At 43.1% G+C, this 22,557-nt stretch overlaps 1 protein-coding gene across 4 annotated transcripts in view; it reads left to right on the top strand.

Moving 5' to 3' along the window:
- The window catches only part of mdn1 (midasin AAA ATPase 1), a 305,960-nt gene that overhangs the window by 183,452 nt on the left and 99,951 nt on the right, over positions 1-22,557 (top strand). For all 4 annotated transcript variants that reach the window (XM_077586594.1, XM_077586596.1, XM_077586595.1 and 1 more), the window contains 7 exons: positions 5,008-5,172; positions 5,261-5,463; positions 5,539-5,926; positions 6,035-6,147; positions 17,609-18,281; positions 18,386-18,547; positions 19,066-19,342. In XM_077586594.1, coding sequence (XP_077442720.1) covers positions 5,008-5,172; positions 5,261-5,463; positions 5,539-5,926; positions 6,035-6,147; positions 17,609-18,281; positions 18,386-18,547; positions 19,066-19,342 — 1,981 coding nt within the window. The remainder of the gene's footprint in view (positions 1-5,007; positions 5,173-5,260; positions 5,464-5,538; positions 5,927-6,034; positions 6,148-17,608; positions 18,282-18,385; positions 18,548-19,065; positions 19,343-22,557) is intronic.

The raw sequence follows: 22,557 nt of genomic DNA, 5'->3' as shown, positions 1-22,557 counted from the left end.
CATTGTCACTTTTTTGTATTTATATATTTTTGTTGATTTATAGTTGTAATATTACGAGATTTAAGTTATATTTCTGTATGTATAAATAAATGTGTATGTATGTATATACATGTACCCGTATTTTCACGACTATATGGCGCACCGCATTTAAAGGCGCAGTCTCAGTAACAAGTGCTATTTCTGTATTTGACACACAAGGCGCACCGCACCAATACACGCAGCCAGGCATGGCAAAACATACACCAGCTTAAACATACAGACACACGCTAAAAACACATTTTTAAAAAGGCAACGGAAGCAAAACTGAGTTTGGTTGTACTTTATTTAGCCAATTTACAATGTACTCGCGTTTTTTGATCAATCATCACCCACAAACCTATCAAAGTCCTAATTTTCTGTGTCCAAATTGAACAATTGTCCAAAAGATTCATCAAAATGCCGGGTTCCCTCTCTTCGTTGTCGGAGTCACTCACATTGCCATGTGGCAACACAATGACGGCTTTGGCAAAAGCTCGAACAACAGTGCAAGCAGACACGTTAGTCCAAGCGGCCACAATCCATTCGAAAAGAGTGGCGTAACTAGCCCGGCGCTGCCTCCTACTCTTCGTAAAGCTGTGTCGGCTTTGGCAAAAGCTTGAACAACAGTGCAAGCAGACACGTTAGTCCAAGCGGCCACAGTCCATTCGAAAAGAGTCGCGTAACTAGCTCGGCGCTGCCTCCTACTCTTCGTAAAGCTGTGTTTGTCACCTATCATCCATTGTTCCCACGCCACTCGAAACTTTGCTTTGAACGCCCGGTTGGTGCCGATGTCCAGCGGTTGGAGTTCTTTAGTTAAGCCTCCGGGAATGACGGCAAGCTCAGAGTTTATTTTCGTGACTTGGTTTTTTACCGCTGCTGTGAGTCGCAAATCAAAAGTGACGGCGAGCGATCCGGTCTCTTAACATACACCTCACGTAGCCAATCTCTAATTTTCTCCTCGTCCATCCAGCCCTTTTGGTTTGCTTTCACAATGACGCTGGCTAGAAACTTCTTACGGCAGCGTCTTTCGCTTAAAAATCACCATAGGTGGTAGTTTCAGTCAATTAGCATGGCACACAAGAACGACAGTAAAAGTGTCTTCTTAAACACACCCGCTCCGCATGCCTGACCCCACACACGTCCGGCTTTTCTCTATATAAGAAGCGTGCTGGCCGGAAGTGCTCTCAGTCAGGCTTTGGAGCGAGCTTGGAGCATACACACGGTGCTCCGCATCATAAGGCGCCCTGTCTATTTTGGAGAAAATTTAAGACTTTTTAGTGCGCCTTATAGTCGTGAAAATACGGTATATTTAAGTATATATGTATATACACGTATGTATATATGTATAAATATGTGTATGTATATGTATAAATATGTGTATGTATAAATGTGTATGTATATATATATATATGTCTGTATATATGTATATGTATACAGTGGTACCTCGTCATACGACCGCTCGTCATACAAAATGCTCGTCTTACGGGGGAAATTTCGATCGAATAATTCGCCCGTGATGCGGTCAAAATTTCGTGATGCGACCAAGCCAGGTGGCCAAGGCATTTTTTTTTGCATATCTTTCGTGTATAACAATATTTACGAGCACCGGATGAGTTATTCAGACCAGGAAACGCACAATGCGCATGCGCGGGGAAAAGAGGGCTTTCTGGGTAATGAAGTATACTCGTGCACACAACGCCGACAGGCAATGGCACTCAGAATAAAACTTTACCCACAATCAATACGTGGGTAAGCTCAGCTGCTGCATTTCCTGTTATTTTTATCTAATACGAGGAGTATTATATTACTTCTCGTTGGCTGCTCATAAGAACATCAGGGGCACTGGCTCGCAACGTGGCGCCCTACGTTTTTCATCCAGCTGGAGATATTCGCACTGCCCCACACCTCTGGCTACCCCCTGGATGAACTAATCTGCGTTCCAGTGACAGCTCTAGCGCTGCTGAGGGTAATCCTCAGGCGCCTGGGTGACCTAACAACAACAACAACAGCATCCCCGGTAGCAACTCTATCATAGGCGCCGTTCGAGGGGATGCGAACACAGATGCTACAAGCTAAAAGGAGCCGCTAGCCAGCGCCCCCAAAGCTCCCATGAGCAGCGGCGCGATCGCTGATAAAAGACTGCTGCTCGTTGGCAAGTGGTCGTGCGTTATCCCATTGTGAGGACCATTTGTGTGCATCATTTTCGGAATATTTTGAAGGGAATAGTACGACAGCAAACAGCCCATCGATAGCGAACGTGAGGGTGGAGTGTTTGTTCCGTTTACGAGTGCGTTGTGTGGAAGAAAAAAAACTAAGCCCCCCGCCCCTCTCCCCTCAGCGAAATCCGCCCAATTTTAGTTAGATTAAACACTTTATTTCTATTAAACCACTCGTTATTTATTACTTTGTCAATATATGGCGAATTATAAGAAATAAAAAAAAAATTCAATCCAATATCCTGTTTTTGGTGTTTTTTTCAGAGAGTTGGAGCGAATTCATTTGTTTCCCATTCATTTCAATGGGAAACTTCCGCTCGAGTTACGAGAATCTTGTCATACGAGCTCAGTCCCGGAACGGATTAAGCTCGTATCTCGAGGTACTACTATATATGGATATGTATACGTATGCGTATCCGTATACGTGTGTGTGTATATGTACTGTATGTGTATACGTGCGTATGCGTATACTTGCGTATTCGTATACGTGCGTGTGCGTAAACGTGCGTATGCGTATAGATGCGTATGCGTATACGTGCGTATGCGTATACGTGCGTGTGCGTATGCGTATACGTGCGTGTGCGTATGCGTATACGTGCGTGTGCGTATGCGTATACGTGCGTGTGCGTATACGTGCGTGTGCGTATACGTGCGTGTGCGTATACGTGCGTGTGCGTATACGTGCGTGTGCGTATACGTGCGTGTGCGTATACGTGCGTGTGCGTATACGTGCGTGTGCGTATACGTGCGTGTGCGTATACGTGTGTTTGCGTATGCGTAAACGTGCCACCCCCTCCCTCTCTCCGTCTCTCTCCCACCTTCGAAATCCATATAATTTTAGTACTATTAAACACATTTTAGTAATATTAAACCACTAGTTATGTGTTACTTTGTGAATAGATGGCGAATTAGAACAAATAAAAAAAAAAATCCAATCCAAAATCCTGTTTTTGGTGTTTTTTCAGAGGGTTGGAACGAATTAATTTGTTTTTAGTTCTTTCAATGGGAAACGTTCCTTTAAGTTATGAGAAAATCAACATACGAGCTCAGTCCCGGAACGAAATAAGCTCGTATCTCGAGGTACCACTGTATATATGTATATATGTACAGTCGGGCAAATCAGTATTTAGTCAACCACCAATTGTGCAAGTTATCCTACTTGAAAAGATTAGAGAGGCCTGTACTTGTCAACATGGGTAAACCTCAACCATGAGAGACAGAATATGGAGAGAAAAAAACAAAATCAAATTGTTTGATTTTTTAAAAGAATTTATTTGCAAATCATGGTGGAAAATAAGTATTTGGTCAATACCAAAAGTTCATATCAATACTTAGTTATGTTCCCATTGTTGGCAATAACGGACGCCAAATGTTTTCTTTAACTCTTCACAAGCTTTTCACGCAATGTTGCTGTTATTTTGGCCCATTCCTCCATGCAGATCACCTCTAGAGCAGTGATGTTTTTAGGCTGTCGTTGGGCAACACAGACTTTCAACTCCCTCCACAGATTTTCTATGGGGTTGAGATCTGGAGACTGGCTAGGCCACTCCAGGTTCTTGAAATGCTTCTTACGAAGCCACTCCTTTGTTGCCCTGGCTGTGTGTTTGGGATCATTGTCATGCTGAAAGACCGAGCCACGTCTCATCTTCAATGTCCTTGCTGATGGAAGGAGATTTTCACTCAAAATCTTGATAGATGGCCCATTCATTCTTTCCTTTACACAGGTCAGTCGTCCAGGTCCCTTTCCAGAAAAAAACTGCCCCAAAGCATGATGTTTCCACACCCATGCTTCACAGTGGGCATGGTGTTTTTCCGATGCAAATCATTATTCTTTCTCCTCCAAACACAAGAACCTATGTTTCTACCAAAAAGTTCTATTTTGGTTTCATCTGACCATAACATATTCTTCCAGTCCTCTTCTGGATCATCCAAATGCTCTCTAGCGAACCGGGGTTGGATGTGTACTGGCTTCAGCGGGGTACACGTCTGACAGTGCAGGATTTGAGCATTGTGTTACTGATAGTAGCCTTTGTTACTGTGTTCCCAGCTCTCTGTAGGTCATTCACTAGATCCCCCCGTGTGGTTCTGGGATTTTTGCTCACCGTTCTTGTTATCATTTTGACGCCACAGGGTGAGATCTTGCATGGAGCCCCAGATCGAGGGAAATTATCAGTGGTCTTATATGTCCTCCATTTTCTGATAATTGCTCCCACAGTTGATTTCTTTACCCCAAGCGTTTTACCTATTGCAGATTCAGTCTTCCCAGCCTGGTGCAGGTATACAATTTTGTCTCTGGTGTCTTTCGACAGCTCTTTGGTCTTGGCCATAGTGGAGTTTGGAGTGTGAGAGACTGAGGTTGTGGACAGGTGTCTTTTATACCGATAATGAGTTAAAACAGATGCTATTAATACAGGTAACGAGTGGAGACCTCTTTTGACCTCGCTAGAAGTTAGACCTCTTTGACAGCCAGAAATCTTGCTTGTTTGTACGTGACCAAATACTTATTTTCCACTCTAATTTGGAAATAAATTCTTTAAAAATCAAACAATTTGATTTTCTCTTTTTTTCCACATTCTGTCTCTCATGGTTGAGGTTCACCCATGTTGACAATTACAGGCCTCGCTAATCTTTTCAAGTAGGAGAACTTGCACATTTGGTGGATTACTCAATACTTATTTGCCCCACTGTATGTCCAAATTTTAAAAAGTGTAAAGAAAAAATACATTGTACCTGTAAATGGTCTTTGAGAGTAAAATGTTGATTACACCTACAGCCGGCGGAGGATCTACAGTTTGTGTGGTGTGAGCTTTTATCTGAGGCTTTGACTGCTCTGTGGAAAAACAGTGCGACATCTGACCCTGATCGTTGGCTGAAATGGAATCCACTCAACCCTGAGACGCATCCTGATTCAGGATCACATGATGAACCAAAAAATATGGTATTGGATATGACTATGTTGTTGATATAACCCATTAAGATTTAGTAAGCGAGAACAGTTCAGCTACAACGAGGTCTTGCCTTTTTAGGGACCAGCTTTACTAAATACAGCTGTGTGGTCGCATTGCACACTGGGATTGTTAAACGGCAGTTCGTCTGAAAGAAAGTCATCATTAAGTTTGCTCTTCTCACATGTGACACTGGGAGAGTATAAGGAACAGATTCAGCAGCTCCAGGATTTGTCTGCAATCTTGTGGGACAATATGGGTTTTTTTGCTTTGGCAGAGCTAAGGTAGGTAACAAGACTTTCTGTAATTATGCTACAAAGCTACACCTTTTCTTTCTCTGAACCCATCATTTCCTTCAGAGACACAGATCTTAGGCTCCAGTGGACTGTCCTTCGTCGACAATTACAGAGCTTGGCACACCTTTTACCTCCCAATTTGCAAGTGGTTTACATGAATAGCTGTGAGAAACTGGCTGAGGAAGGAAACATGTTGATTGCAGCTCACGAAATCCAGAGAATTCTTAGTGATTTCATTTCCTCTCAATTGCTCTCTGATGGAGTGGTGGATGCCTGTATTACTTGCCTTCAGCAATATGTTAAAAATAAAGTTAGAGGCACCAACTCTGTGGCCAGTGCTGGTGTGTTCTGGGTAAACATGGGCTTGCTCCATATGAAATTATGGGCACCTAAAACCATGTTTGACCCAGCTGTCAAGAGGGCGTACAAACTCAACTATGCCCAGCAGGAGGTACCAAAAATGATTCCTTCTAACTGTGATTTTCAACAATATTAAACGCACACCTTAAATAAAAGAAACAACAATATGACTTTTGTATTGTCTTCTTAACTTTTTTAGTTAGCTCTTCTGCAGACTGAGTGGAAAGTACGGAGCCTTTCTTCTGAACTGAAGACTGGAGCAGAGTTGGATGAGAAATGTACCACTGATGCTCTCCAGCATCCTCAAATCAGGTTTGAAGATCCACTTTTAAATTATTTCAGTTTTCTGAAAAGACAACCCCGGAGTGGCAGCAAATTTTGATAATTGATTTTATTTCATTTTCTGCACAACTGTGACTTTGACACACTTATTTGTTGATTTTGTTACAATTCAAACATCTCAAAAGTAGGTTTCCATGAATCCCCATTCATATTTTATTTGTGAGGACTGGGACTACCGAGTCGGGAGGAGGAGGCATGAGGCATTTATGATGACAAATTATAGCCTGTCTTTTGTAACGAAATCAAAGTTTAACAAGACTGTATAAGCATTTACATCTTTTATATGATAATATACAGTGGCGCAAATAAGTATTAAGTCAACCACCAATTATGCAAGTTATCCTACTTGAAAAGATTAGAGAGGCCTGTAATTATCAACATGGGTAAACCTCAACCATGAGAGACAGAATGTGGGTTTTCTCAGTTTTATCCCAAATAATTTATTTTATAACAAGTGTACCTTAGTTTATTATCCACACATTGTTTTAGTACACATTTTTAAAAGCATTTTTTTAGTTTCTAGTATACCGTATTTTCACACCTATAGGGCGCACTTAAAAGTTAAAAATGTTCTCTAAAATGGTTGATGCGCCCAATTCGGTGCACCTTGTTTGTGCACTAAATCAAATTTTTGCATGGCCCTGACCGCTTGTGAGTGACTGATTTTATTTCTTGCCGGCACGCGCCTTATTCCGATCAACCAAGCGGACCTTTCCCCTAAATATTTCCAAGCATTACAGTAAATCCATTCGAAACATCCCAGGCGAGTGGCAAGGCATTTGACTTCCGTATGCTCGCAGCACTTTTAACCCTCAAAAACACTGTCAATACTCAAAGAAACAGCACATTAGAGCTATACAGAGGAAATGACTGACGTGAATGACAACAGAATGCGGGTGTGAACGCTTGGACTGAAGCCATGGATCGAACACAATTTAACAGCTAGGAGAAACAACTTTGCGAACGGCTTGGGAGTGATGAATGCCGTATGGCCAACATAGCAGATGGCCAGGCAGCGTCCCACGAGTTACGTGACGATTTGGAATGGATTGTCGATGCCGATCGAGGAGAATCAAATGCTTGGGAGTGATGCATGTCGCGAGTTACAATGGATTGTGGATGACTGGGCTCAAGTGTCGGCCAGCACTGTTGTTCGAGCTTTCGCCAAAGCTGCAATCAAGTGCCTGGAATACACAACTCTGACTGACTGTGAGATGGAGCATAGCATGTTGAACACCGAACTCTTTCTATCAGATTCAGAAGATGAGGAGGTTGAATGTTTTGTAGATGGTTAACTGCTTTAACTTCTATTAACTTGTGTACCTTTTACCTCAATAAAGCACTATCAAAAGTAGTTTTGCTCGTGCTCTCTTAAAAAAACACGCCAGCGGCTAGCATAACATACAGGGGTCGGCAAGAGATAATTGGTAGAAAATTATTGCAGTATATCGATGTAAATATATGCTGAAAAATTATCAGATATTGGTTGCCGAACCAAAATTTCCAATAATTTTCCTTGGCCATTTTCCGTAGCGTGCGAGAAATTTGCAAATGCATGCCTGCAGAAAACACGCCTGCAAGCACATTGCTCACATTTTTCCATACATTCAAAGTCAAATGCTGTGTGCGCTGTGCACGCACGTGCGTGCACGCCAGTATTGCATGTACGCACACTCATGCGCACACGCCAGTATTGCATGTGCGCACGCTCATGCGCACACGCCAGTATTGCATGTGCGCACGCTCATGCACACACGCCAGTATTGCATGTGCGCACGCTCATGCACACACGCCAGTATTGCATGTGCGCACGAACATGCGCACACGCCAGTATTGCATGTGTGCACACACATGCGCACATGCCAGTATTGCATGTGCCCACGCACATGCCAGTATTGCATGTGCCCACGCACATGCCAGTATTGCATGTGCCCATGCGCACACGCCAGTATTGCATGTGCGCACACGCCAGTATTGCATGTGCGCACGCTCATGCACACATGCCAGTATTGCATGTGCGCACGCTCATGCACACACGCCAGTATTGCATGTGCGCACGCTCATGCGCACACGCCAGTATTGCATGTGTGCACACACATGCGCACATGCCAGTATTGCATGTGCCCACGCACATGCCAGTATTGCATGTGCCCACACACATGCCAGTATTGCATGTGCCCACGCACATGCCAGTATTGCATGTGCCCATGCGCACACGCCAGTATTGCATGTGCGCACACGCCAGTATTGAGTGTGCGCACGCACATGCGCACACGCCAGTATTGCATGTGCACATGCGCACACGCCAGTATTGCATGTGCGCACGCACATGCGCACACGCCAGTATTGCATGTGCGCACGCACATGCGCACACGCCAGTATTGCATGTGCGCACGCACATGCGCACACGCCAGTATTGCATGTGCGCACGCACATGCGCACACGCCAGTATTGCATGTGCGCACGCACATGCGCACACGCCAGTATTGCATGTGCGCACGCACATGCGCACACACCAGTATTGCATGTGTGCACGCCAGTATTGCATGTACGCGCACGCCAGTATTGCATGTGCGCATATGCCAGTATTGCATGTGCGCACGCTCATGCGCACACGCCAGTATTGCATGTGCGCAATGCCAGTATTGCATGTGCGCACGCTCATGCGCACACGCCAGTATTGCATGTGCGCACGCACATGCGCACACGCTAGTATTGCATGTGCGCACACGCCAGTATTGCATGTGCGCACGCACATGCGCACACGCCAGTATTGCATGTGCGCACACGCCAGTATTGCATGTGCGCACACGCCAGTATTGCATGTGCGCACGCACATGCGCACACGCCAGTATTGCATGTGCGCACGCACATGCGCACACGCCAGTATTGCATGTGCGCACGCACATGCGCACACGCCAGTATTGCATGTGCGCACGCACATGCGCACACGCCAGTATTGCATGTGCGCACGCACATGCGCACACGCCAGTATTGCATGCGCGCACGCCAGTATTGCATGCGCGCACATGCCAGTATTGCATGTGCGCACATGCCAGTACAGACGCTCCCCTACTTACGAACATTCAACTTACGAACAACGGTACATACGAACATGTCTGCAAATTGCGTTTAAGTCGAAAAATTTTCGTAAGTCCAATTTTGTATTTTTTTTTTCCGAGTAGTGCTTCTTTCCGCCGCTAATACCGACGCCTGGCGCTGTGAGGGCTCAGCTCACCCAGTATCTACCTTCTTTGTTGCAATGCGGAAGTGCGTGAACGTATCTCCAGTGGGAAAGAACCTTTTTCATTTGTATCATTAAATATCTCGTGCATCCATTATTGAATATGGTTGGTAAAAAGTGAAAGTCTTCTATTGAGGGAGTTGCAAGGAAGAGGCAAGCCATTTCATTTGAAACGAGTGGCAATAATAACGAAGCTTGATGCGCGTGAGAGTGGTGAGCGTTTCACGGGCATACAACTTGTCAGTACCATTTATAAACATAAAGATCGAGCAGCAGGACCCAAATATTGAACGTTGCACAAAGTTTGCAAATCAATTGAATGATGCCATACAGTGCTACCACATCATTTATGATGAAAAAAAGAATAAAACTGTGCAATCGTCGTTAGATGCACTTATATAAACCTTCAATATACTTATATAGGCCTTAAATAAATTATAATACAAAATATAGCACTGAATCAACTTACAAACAAATTCAACTTATGAACAATCGCTCGGAACCTAACTCGTTCGTAAGTAGGGGAGCGTCTGTATTGAATGTGCGCACACGCCAGTATTGCATGTGCGCACGCTCATGCGCACACGCCAGTATTGCATGTGCGCACGCTCATGCGCACACGCCAGTATTGCTATGTGCGCACGCCAGTATTGCATGTGCATGCGTAATCCGCGTGATCACAATGTGGCCAATTATTGGTTGGGACACCTAGAGATGGTTGATTGGCTCATGCATTTCCCCACGTTGACCTCACGCTTTGAGCTGCGCACCACTAATTGCAAACGTTATTCCGACTCAACATGTCCAAGAATAACGAAGTGCTCGTGACACTCCATTTTGGGATCGCGAGTTCGTCTCTCGTATTGTATCATCCAATGCTCCTTCGGAAGGTTCCCCATAGTTCTCTATTTTTTATATAAATCCACAACCGCTAATGCAAAAAACGCAATTTTTTCCTTAATTTTGGATGGGAACTTCAGGGTTGATGTAGTCCCAGGGGCCATCAATATTTAATTTTTGGGCTTAAAATCTTTTTTCCCTTTAAAAAAAAATGATAGCAGTTTTCTCACGCTCTGCGCCAATTTAATTTTTGCCCAATTATTGAAATATATTTTGATTAATTTCTTACAGTGGCAATACCGAGGAATTTTGTGCCCCGGAGCATGTTCTAGACCAGGGGTTTCAAACCGGTCCTCAAAGGGCCGCGGTGGGTGCAGGTTTTCATTCCAACTCAACAAGAGGATACCTTTTGCAAGTGCAATCAGTTAATTAAAGTCAGGTCCTACTTATTTTAGAAGACACCTGATTGGTTAAAATGTCGGCACTGGATCGGTTGGAACAAAGACAAGGACCCACTGCGGCCCTCGGCGGAATCGGTTTGACACGTGTTCTAGACGGTGCGCCCCGCCTCCACACTGACTTTCAGTCAATATTGAGGGTTATTTGATTTTGTATTCCCTTCAAAATATTCCCAAAATGATGCACACAAATGTCCTCACAATAGGATAACGCACGACCACCTGCTAATGATAAGTAGTATATACGCTATTCGCACTGACTGACGGGGGGAAAAAACACTGAAAAAATTCAGTGCTCCGTCCAGTGCTCACAGAGACATTACACGAGGGAGTTCGGGGAGAGAGACAGTGCCCATGATGTTCTTATGAGCAGCCTCTCGCGTCCGCTGTCTGCTCATATATCAAAATTTGTCTCGTATCTCAAGATAAATATCTGCTCAAAAATTTACTCGTATCTCAAATTGCTTGTATGTCGAGGTACCACTGTACAGTGGTACCTTGAGGTACACGCTTAATGCGTTCCGGGACTGAGCTCGTATGTCGATTTACTCTTGTCTCAAATCAACGTTTCCCATAGAAATTATTTAAATACAAATTAATTTGTTCCCAACATCTGAAAAAACACCAAAAAACGGGATATTACAAATGAAAAACATTTGTATTGGTTGTAATTCACCATCTACTAACAGAGTAAAAAATAACTAGTGGTTATGATGTTTAATAATAAAATGGGGCATTATTTTATACAACGGAGAGTTCGGGATAGGGAAGAGTGAGAGAGAGAGCGAGACAGAGTCACTTGACAGATGCGTTCGTAACGTAACGCCTTTTCTTCGCGCTACCCTTCATTGCACCGGCTTGCTTTGGTTCCATTGTTTCCCTTAATTCTGCACTGACTAATGGAAAAAAGGGGGGAAATGCAATGCTCCGCCCAGTGCTCGTAGAGATCTTTGCGCGAGAGAGATGCGGCTAGAGCGACAGTGCGGTGAAATCATAAAGCAGCCTCCCGCATCCTGGCCAACTGGTTGTCTCAAATGCTCGTATCTCAAGGTAAATATTGCTCGGAATTTTACTCGTATCTCAAATTTGAGGTGTTACTGTAGTAACTAACCCAGCACTGTATACAAACTACAACTAATATTAAACGTGATTTATGTATATAACATGTATTCAACCAGTTACAAGTTGAGAACAGTTTCTTATTTACAGTGGGACGAGATGTAAAGGATTAATTTGGTCTTGCACTATTTGTGTTTAAACCACCAAACGCAATACTTCTAATTATTATAGACACTCAACAGGCACATTACATTGTTTTTAATGAATTTAAACTAACCCATATATCACGACAAGATGCTAATGCTCGCCATGCTAAAGTTAATGTTAATGAATGTTATTTTCACACTTTAAAACACAATTTTATGTAGTTGCTCCTTCCTGAGTACTCATCCCACAACCTTAGGGCGAGCCGGTGCTGAGCGTTTGGGTGGATGAGAGGTGGCGACCCAGCTTCACGTGCTGGGGTCGGTTGACCAGAAAGTCTTTAATCCAGGAGCATGTGGAAGGTGGGAGCCCCAGGTTGGCCAACATGGGGATAAGAATGCCTGGTCTTATGTTGTTAAAGGCTAAGCTGTAGTCAGTGAAAAGCATTCTCACATAGCTCCCTCCTTTCTCAAGGTGGTTATTGCATCTTCGGTGGATCTATTCGACCGATATGCAAACTGATGCGGGTCGGGGAAGACGGGCTTTGATGTGTTTCATTACCAGTTTTTCAAAGCACTTTGTGATGATTCATGTGAGAGCTACTGGGCAGTAGTCGCCCAGGTTGTTTGCGGATGACTTCTTGGGTACTGGGATGATGGTGGCTGATTTAAGACAGGATGGAACGGAGGCTTGTTCTAGAGAAAGATTGAAAATGTCCGTGAAGACTGGTGCTAGTTGTTCAGCACAGGCCTTATGTACTTAAGCCTGTTATTCCATCCTGTCCTGTGGCCTTCCTGGGGTTGACTGCACGGAGCACACGTTTCACATTCACTACCTCCACAGTGAGTGGGGTGACACTTTTTCCCGAGCTTGGTGTGGGATGTACTGGAGGTTGAGGTGGTGGGCTTGGGACTAAAAGCGGACAAAAAAGGTGTTTAGGTCCTCTGCCAGTGCCGCATCTGAGTCCGCAGGAGTCGCAGCTCGGCCCTTCTAGTTGGTGAGGGTCCCTATGCTCTGCCACATCGTACCGGAGTTTTCAAGTTGCTCTTCTTTCTTCCCCTTGTAGTCTGGTTTGGCAGCCTTGATGCCTCTCCTCAGGTTGGCGCGAGCTGCACTTTCGCTGTAGAGTGCCCTATCGCCAGATCTGAAAGCTGCATCTCGGGCCCGGAGGAGTGATCGGACCTTGCTGGTCATCCACGGTTTCCGGTTTGGGTACACCTGGATGGTCTTCTCCACAGTGACCGTAGCCATTCAGTACTTGATGTAAGACATTACTTTGTCTATGAATGTTCCCAGGTCATCATGGTGGAAAGTTTCCCACTTTGTCTGTTCAAAGCAGTCTTGGATTCAGGGAAGGGCGTCGTCTGGCCATCTAATAATGGTTCACCTTTGTGGCTTTGTTTTCGGCTAAAGGGAGTGCAAGCTGGGGCCAAGAACAAAGAGACGTGATCTGACTGTCTAAAGTGTGAGCGTAGTATGGCTCTGTATGCACCTTTTGATGTTCGAGTAAAAATGATCCAGAGTTTTATCATCTCTCGTGGTACATTTCACGTGCTGGTAAAATTTCAGCAGCACAGTTTTGAGATTTGCCTGATTTTGCAGTTATGGGCTTTCTGGGGAATGTTAATTATGCCCATTAGTAGTGAAATAGTGGTACTTACCTTTGCGTCCAGTGGGATGTAGACAGCAGTGATGATAACAACCGCTATCTTGGGGCAGAAAGAAGGGTCTGCATCTCACCGACGTGAATTCTATGTCTGGGGAACAGTGTCTAACCATAACAGTGCAATTGTTACACCATCCCTCATTCACATAAACGCAAAGCCCACCACCTCTTTTTTCCTGAGTTGCACGTCCTGCCCAGACAGCTTAACACTTCATACCCATGAAACAATGTGCCACATGCTCAGTTTCTGATCCAGCTGCCTCACCTAATTGTCTACGACATTAGACGATTCTGATCGGCGACCAATCGACCATGCACCATAGCTGAGAACCTCATGATAGATTCAGTTGAGCACCTTGAGTGTGGTTCACTCCCAGACAACAACTCTGAAGTACAAATGCCAGGGGTTGCTCTAGCCCACCCACATATCAAACATCCGGCAAGCCAAATTCAACCATTTGATCCTGAGGTGGGTATTGTGTTGCTGATAGGCTGATACATAAACTCAGTGCACAAATTGCATGAATGAGTTAATGGCCCAGCCAATGCCCAATTTGCCCAGAGACTTGCACTTTGGTCGGTTATTGTAGGGGATATATATGTGAACAGGTGTCCAAGTCTTCTACCTCCTTTTTGAAGATTATGGAAAGAGGGCACCGCGTCTTCTTCGGCGCTGAAATGGATGGCACTCAGTGCTGTAGAAGCAACATTTTACCGTAAAAGAATAATCCATAATACAAACAGTGTCGTGTCTTTTCTTCGGATTATATTACTGTGTGATCCTTCTTCACTTTGTCGCTTCACCTTAAACGACTTCACTACTTCAATTTTTTTTCTGGGGTATATACAAATTGTTTATAAAAATAACTAAATCTACGCTGAAACTCACAACGGGAAAACAGATGAAACTTTTTTGAGTCGCCTCCTGAAAATGCCTCCTAAATATTGACTTTCCTTGATATGCTAAAGGCGTAGCACGCCATTGCGGCATAAATGGCGTTCCTTTGTACATAATTGATTCAGCTGGTCAGAATCTTGTTAATGTAAATGGGGTCTGCTATGCGGTTAAAAATGAGACATGGGAAGTGAATTCAATTCCTTGCTGGAGATGCAGGCGTGTTGTGGTGATTTGTATGCTGGGAATAAATAAAAATAAATTCTCGTGAGGTGAAGAGGTGTAGCGGCTGGTCTCCCCGCCCAGGTTTCCGTGCTGCATGCACATTGTGGCGACCACCACGAAAAACGCTGTCGCTTTAGCTTGACCACCAACGTGCACGTGCTGTTGTTTACCGCCCGAAACGCGCATCTTCTGAGGTGCCATTTTGCAATGCAACTCAGAAAGTGGCAGCCTGTCACTGATAAACGACAACAAACGGTAATTACTGATAAAACTGACTGACTAACACTGTGTTCAGCCAATTATATAATGCGGTTCACGTCACGTGTTTACTTCCGCGCCATGAGTAAATGTTAACGACATTGATTGGCTCCGTTAGTTACGCATTGTGTAATTGCCTGTGTTTTTCAGGTTAGCATATAGCTAACGGTTCGGTGGACCTGCTGCCAAACCTTTATCATAACGAAACGACCGGGCTGTGGCAGAGCCACTCAACAAGCCAAAGTAAAACAGAAATGCGGTTCTTTTAAGATGGAATGACTGTCGGTGTATGTGCAAATAGAAGAACAAGCTGTGAAATTGGGTGAGAAAGATCTCCTCTGCAAAACATGCAGCCAAGCTAAAGTTGTAAGCGAGTTTTCTGTTTTAAAAATATTGAATATAAATGGAAGTTTGTGTGTGCCCATAGCGAGCATTTATGATGTAGGTCACACTGGTCCTCAGTGTGCTCAGGGAGGTTGTCTATATGCCCAGACATGAAAAATTACATTGGTCTTGATAGTGTCAAGACAACAACAGCACCAATATTTGTACAAGAAAAATCCCTCTTGAATCTGACGAAGAGGACTTGGACTAAAGCTCCAATAAACTTTTTTTTTTATTTAAATCAAGCAGACAGGAACTATTTTCACTGTGAGTACAGTACTTAAAGTACTGTATTTTCACACCTATAAAACGCACTGCCCTAAAGGCTGCAGTCTCAGTTGCGAGTGTATTTTGTCTTTTGTCAATAGATGTGGTGCTTCACTTTGCATGCTTGTATGTTTTAAAAGGGGACAGGAGCAAAACTGAATTTGATTTTGTTTTATTGACGTAATGTATATTTGCAAAAATATAAGTCAAAGTATTCAAACATCTACAAATCTGTCAGTCTTCATCTTCTGTATCCGACAAAGAGTTCCATAACATTGTCAGCGTCAGCGTGTTCGTCATGGGATTTCGTAATAGTGATTCCAGCTTTGACGAAAGCTCAAACTACAGTGCTCGCCGGCACTTTTGCCCAGGGATCGGCAAGCCATTCCAAATCGTCGCGTAACTCATGCGACACTGCCTGCCTTTGTATGGAAGCTATATGTTGGCGGCTATCCAACATCCATCACTCCCAAGCCTTTCGCAAAGCTGTTCCTCGCTGTTAAATTGTGTTCGATCCGTGGCTTCAGTCCCGTATTCTATTGTCATTCACGTCAGGCATTTCCACTGTATAGCTCTAATATGCTGTTTCTTTGAGTATTGAGAGTTTTGAAGGGATTAACCGTAATGCTTTGAATACGCGGGGAGGCTATTTTTAGGGTGACCGTCTGCTGGGTTGATCGCAATAAGTAGCGTGTCGGCAAGAAATAAAACCAGTCAGTCAAGCGGTCAGAGTCATACAAAAATTTGAATTTAATGCACAAACAAGGCGCTCCTACCGATTGGGTGCATCGACCATCTTAGAGAAAAATGTAGACTTAAGTGCGCCCTATAGATGTGAAAATATGGTATTTCCATTTTTTTTAATTTATAGAATATATTTAGATATTAATACATTATTGTCTTTTCATATGCCTGTAACTGATATTTAATAAATACACTTAATAAATAGTTGTACTTGTGTACTTGTATTATTGCGAAGGTGCGAAAACATGTCGTATGGTATGTAGTAATAATAGGGGTGATCCTACTTAGCGTTTTTTTTTAATCATCGCGGCCATGTCTGGTCTACATTGTCCGCGAAAAACGAAGGATCAGTGAATTGTGTGAATAATTTCACACAAGTCACATCCCCGGCCAAACTATTTAAAAAATATCTAAAAACAGAGCGACCTATAGTCAAAATAATACAGTAATGTAACATAATTTTCATTCTGTCGCTGTTCTCCTCCTCGTCTGTATCGCTGGTGTCCCAAGGCTGTCCATTTTAGCTGGGGAAACATGTTTTCAACCAACTTTATGGTGCAATATTTGTAAGTCATCATTTCTACATGGTATGTTGTATGCTTGTCATTCCTTTTACTTCATCAATGACTTTAACAGCCTCGAGACAGCTCTAATCGACTCCTTTTGTTGCACAAGAAATACGCCATATGTCTTGTTTTATTGAGGAGAGATTGTAATAGAATTTCATTGAATGCTTTTATTGTCATTTTAAAAGTATAATGAGATTTAAAGCTTTCACCACGAAGTGCATAAATATTAACAACAAACAAATAGACAAACAAATAATGAATAAATAAGTAGTCCAAGTTAGATAAACAGAGCGGAGCGGCCTTGTTCCATCAGGATGAGTTCCATGGTTTGGAGACGTTCAAATAATACTGAAAAGAACTTTATTAGTTTGGGTGAAATTAGATTTTGTTGTTATTGTTGTAAATTGCAATTCCACGCAAACATTCGATGAAATATAATTTAACTTAGAAATTGGAGGCTTGAGCCATTTTTCTAGTATCCTAGAATTCAAGAACACCTCTTCAATTCAACATGCTCGGTTTGTCCGTGTCAGGAACACTGTGCTTGAAATTAGGGGGTTTCTAAATTTGCGTCTTTTATACGAATGTAAAATAAAAGTTCTTAATTTTGCTCAATTTGGCCATGAACATATAATATACACACACATGCCTTTTACTTTTTGGGTTTTGTAATTACAGGTATCTATGGATCCGTATGCAGAAGGTAAAGACACAAATAGCTGAGCTTTCCAGGAAGCAGGCATTTCGCCCACAAGAAACCAACTATGGGAGGTTATTCCAGGAACTGCAGCACTATCTCTCCAGCATCTGTCAGGCATCTGCAGTGAAAGACATGTTGTCACGACTACAGAGTGTTCTGCAGCAGAGTTCCTCCTCATTATCCAGATCAGCCATCCAGAGTCTACTGAAGGAGGAAATCCTGTGGCAGAATTCTCAGCAGTGCTTCACCGAGAGGCTACAAGAAGACTATCCTCTTTTTCCTGATATAGTGGGACCAGTGCTAACAGGAATTCTCCAGCTCAGATACGGCATGAAGCTGGTGGCCTCACAACTAAATGCATTACTATTTAATGTGCCCAAACTTGCCGAACTGGTCTCCTGCCTACTTTCATTTCCGTCTATAACTCGCAGTCAGCAATCTTACCTAGCCAAGGCTGACTTCCTCTGCTCCAAAGACAGTCTGGACATTTTGGATAGCCTTGAACAGCTATTGTCACAACAGGACCTCATTCAAATGGACTTGCAGCCCTCCACGTTACTCCTTAATGCTTTGCTCTTTGTGCAATGCCATGCATTTAGCACAAGACAGTTCTGTGATGAAACACGACACATCTTTTGGCACATCTGTGAGGTCAGAACTATGATATTGTTTGTGAAATCAGCATCTTTCTAATCAAATTAAAAAATATATGGTTTTTGTCCTTACTGCACTTTCTTTGGTATGGTGCTCTTCAGGCTCTTGTAAATTATTGGGACGAGATGGAGAAAAAGAAGACGGAACGGGAGCAGCAGGAAGCGTCTTTGTACCGCAACAGGAGTCAACTGCATGGTACAGGACTCACAGAAATAGAGAAAGAAGAGAAGGACTTCAGACGACAGTTCCCTCAGTTTGACAAGGTACTAAAGTTACATTATTAAAGCACCTACCATGCAAGGTTTTGGAATGTGGGTGGAAATCAGAGTACCCGGAGAAACCAAGCTGGCCTGGGGAGACTCGCATGCAAACTCCACACATGAACCCACGAGCCCAGAGCTGTGAGGCCGAAGCAATAACCACTCAGCTGCTGGGCCGCAACATCCATCCATTCAGACTCAATACCTTAAAACAATACATACATACATAGTATTACAGTGGGAAGAATCCCAAATTCAGTCATAGAGAGAGAGAGACTGACTGAGACGGACTGAGACTGAGGCAGACAAAGACTGAGACTTGACAGATGCGCTCGTAACATAACAAACTTTAAATTTAACATAAATGAACTTAAATTCCTATACACACACTTGGAAAAAAAAAGTTTTAATCTTACGTTAAATTTAGTTACTGTACTTAAGCAGAACAAACGTATTTTTGAGACACAAATTCAAATGTTTGTATCAAAGTCTAAGAACTGATGTTTTCCTTCTCCACCCAGGACTTTTTAGATATGTCCCTGTCAAGCTTGGAGAGCCCCACTGATGCCGAATTGGAGAAAGATGATGCTAAAGTGGTCATTGTGGAAAGCTGTCTTCTCTCAAATGATGCAATGAACACAGTCGTCCAAATACACCAGCACCTATGTCTAAACTATGCCCAGTCTTTGTGGTACCAGAACAGATCACCCAATGTTCAGAGCCAATTCTATATTAAAGCCGTGATTTCCTCTTTCCAAATTGCTGCTCCCATATTGGCACACTTCTATCATCTGATTGGTGAGTGTCCACACTTTCTCTAACACTTTTTGATTAATACAATTACACGTTGTGTGATGCTCCACAAGTCTGGGGTTCCCATTGCATGTCAGTATTACTTGCCCCGTGATACTAATCTGAACCTACCGTATTATGCTGTTTAATATACCTGGGTATGTTAATTTTTTTTTGCTTTTTTGAGCCTCCCGTTTGTGCGCCATTTAATATACCCCTGCCGTTTAATATACCCGGGTATATTAAACGGCAACTCAGCTTTTTTGGCAAGATTTGTATGGTGTTCTTGGGGGCATAATTATAGATACTTAAGTTCATTAAAATTCGAAGTCAGACTTTATTCAGCAGTAAGTAGTTACTAGCACACTTTCGCTTGTTGTTGCTGAAAGTGGTTCGCAGCTCGTGTAGAATGGCGAGCTTTCGTACGACAGTCTGTTCCGTCCGCTTTTTCCTACTCACTGTGCTGGAAGTAGACGCAATGTCGTCTCTGAAAGCTTCCTTGCTGCTTGTGCTTTCCATATTGAATGAGTGACTGCACAAAATCACTTATACCCTATTTACCCGGGTATATTAAATTGGATTGGATTGGATTGGATAACTTTATTCATCCCGTATTCGGGAAATTTCATTGTGACAGTAGCAAGAAAAGGTATAGTTATTTAGATGGTACAGTCGCAAAGACTGCACAACAACAAAGCAAAAGCAAAAAGTACAAAGCAAATCAAAGTAAATGGAAACTGGAAAATGGAAACAAAAACTGGAACCACACATAGGGAGTCTTCCACAAGATGGGGAACTTCTGCAGACTGTGACCGAGGTAGAGAATATGCAGAGTCACTCTTCCAACCTTATCCGCACAGTTCCTCAGTAGTCTGGAGCTGAAGACAACAGTAGCAGAGTAGGGCACCTCGATTCCGTTGCTGGTAAGCGCCGACAGCTCTTCCATCTTATCCCACGATGGAATGGTTGGTCAGAAGCGTTGCCTCTTCTCGCGGCACTTTTGTCCAGCTCCGAATTCCCGGCGGCACCGAGGTGTTGCTCCTTCCGCTGCGTATTGTAACAGCTAGTCAGTCCCATGTGTGTGACAGCGTAGGCATGGCTGAATGGTTCCAAAAAAAGAAGTAGCCGAAAGAAGCCAGGCTAAAAGAACAAGGAAAGTTGTACAAACATTAAAGTAAAAAGTATAAAGTACAAAGTAAAGTAAAAAGGAATGTATTAAGAAATATTAAAATGTATTTAAAAAAAGATAGAAGGGCTGTAAATCACGAAAAACATAAGAGTGTACAGAGCTACTTCCACTGGCTCCCGCGTGAACGGCGCCATCTTGGATCTTGGTGGTGGTGGGGTATATTAAAAAGCAAAATACGGTAGATTGTACTGTTAAATTAATAAACTTGGCTAAGGTACCAAAATCTCTTGCACTTAAAGTGCAGCCTTTATTTTGTTTACTAATGAAACAGATTAAGGTGAATCCTGTTACATCACCTACTTAAACCTAATACAGGTATAGTCTGCAAAACGTTGATGTCACGTGCGTAGTGGATGGTACCTTCCCGTTTGTGCGCCATTTAATATACCCAGGTATATTAAATGGGGGGGGTATATTAAACAGCATAATACGGTAATCTTTTTTATCCTTCCTTTTCCTTTCTTTTTGTCGGTTAATAGTATTTTCCCCTCCAGACGTGGAGTCCCTTTGTTATAGGAAGTCATTGTGATCTTAAAATGTTCATAGCAAATATATATAGATATACAGTGGTACCTTGAGATACGAGCTTAATTCGTTCCGGGACTAAGCTCGTATGTCGATATTCTCGTAACTCAAACGAACGTTTCCCATTGAAATGAACTAAAAACAAATTAATTCGTTCCAACCCTCTGAAAAAACCAAAAACAGGATATTGAATTCCAAAAAATATTTTATTTGTTCTAATTCGCCATCTATTAACAAAGTAACACATAACTAGTGGTTTAATATTACTAAAATGTGTTTAATAGTACTAAAATTATATGGATTTCGAAGGGGGGAGATAGAGAGAGACAGATAGCGAGAGGGGGTTGAGGGATCTTTTTGCACGGCAATGCGCTGATAAAATAATAAACAAATTTAAATGAACTTGGATTACAATGCAGACACACTCAAAAATAAGTTTCATCGACCCTAACACTAAACTTAATTCTAATTTAGTTAGACATTTTGATACCTTTCTTCTCCCGGGTCGGCTCTTTTTGCCCCGCCTCCACACTGACTTTCAGTCAATATCGAGGGTTATTTGACTTTTTATTTCCTTCAAAATATTCCCAAAATGATGCACACAAATGTCCTCACAATAGGATAACGCTGGACCACTTGCCAACGAGAAGTAGTATATACGCCATTCGCATTGACTAACAGGGAAAAAAACACTGAAAAAATGCAACGCTCCGCCCAATGCTCTATCTGTGTGTGTGCGCGTGCGCGCGTATATATGTGTGTGTATATGTGTATATATATGTGTGTATATATAGATATGTGTGTATATATAATAATAATCGGACATAGGCCCTGTCGTCATTATCAACAACAAAAAAGCCTACTTGTCATCACACCCAGAAACTGTGCATGACGAAATTGGTGGTGCTTCTCCATAAGCTGCGTTTACTCGGCAAAAGACCTAAATAAGTGATAGTTACGGACTTGTAATTTGGCATTCAGCTGTTATGGATACAGATCACTTACCTCTTACTGTCTTTCACTTACCTTCAGTCAGCTAGTAGGAGGCAGATCACCCCCCAAACATCTTTTCATATTACCTCAGAAGGGAATGTGTGTTGTGTTACCGCAAATTTAGAGTTCTGGTGGATGTGGGGAAAAAACTGTCCTTAAGCCTATTTGTCCGTACTTTGTGGGACCTATAGCGTCTGCCAGAGGGCAGCAGCTGGAACAGATTGTGACCAGGATGGTAAGGGTCCCCTATGATGTTCCTGGCTCTGCTGAGGTAATGAGGGCTGGCAATGTCTTCCAGTGAGGGCAGAGAGCAGCCGACAATCCTCTGGGCAGTGTTGATCACTTTCTGCATGGCCTTTTTGTCTGCCGCCGTGCTTCCAGCGTACCGCACTGTGATGCAGTACCCCAGGATGCTCTCTACAGTGGTTCTATAGAAGGTTATCAGAAGCTTGGTGCCCAAGTTGTTCTTCCTAAGTACCCTGAGGAAATTGAGTCGTTTCTGAGCCTTCTTCAC

Source organism: Stigmatopora argus, chromosome 19 (genome assembly GCF_051989625.1).
Source record: "Stigmatopora argus isolate UIUO_Sarg chromosome 19, RoL_Sarg_1.0, whole genome shotgun sequence".
Classification (NCBI taxonomy): domain Eukaryota; kingdom Metazoa; phylum Chordata; class Actinopteri; order Syngnathiformes; family Syngnathidae; genus Stigmatopora; species Stigmatopora argus.
The sequence above is the reverse complement of the archived record's forward strand: the minus strand, read 5'-3'. Positions and strand labels throughout refer to the sequence as shown.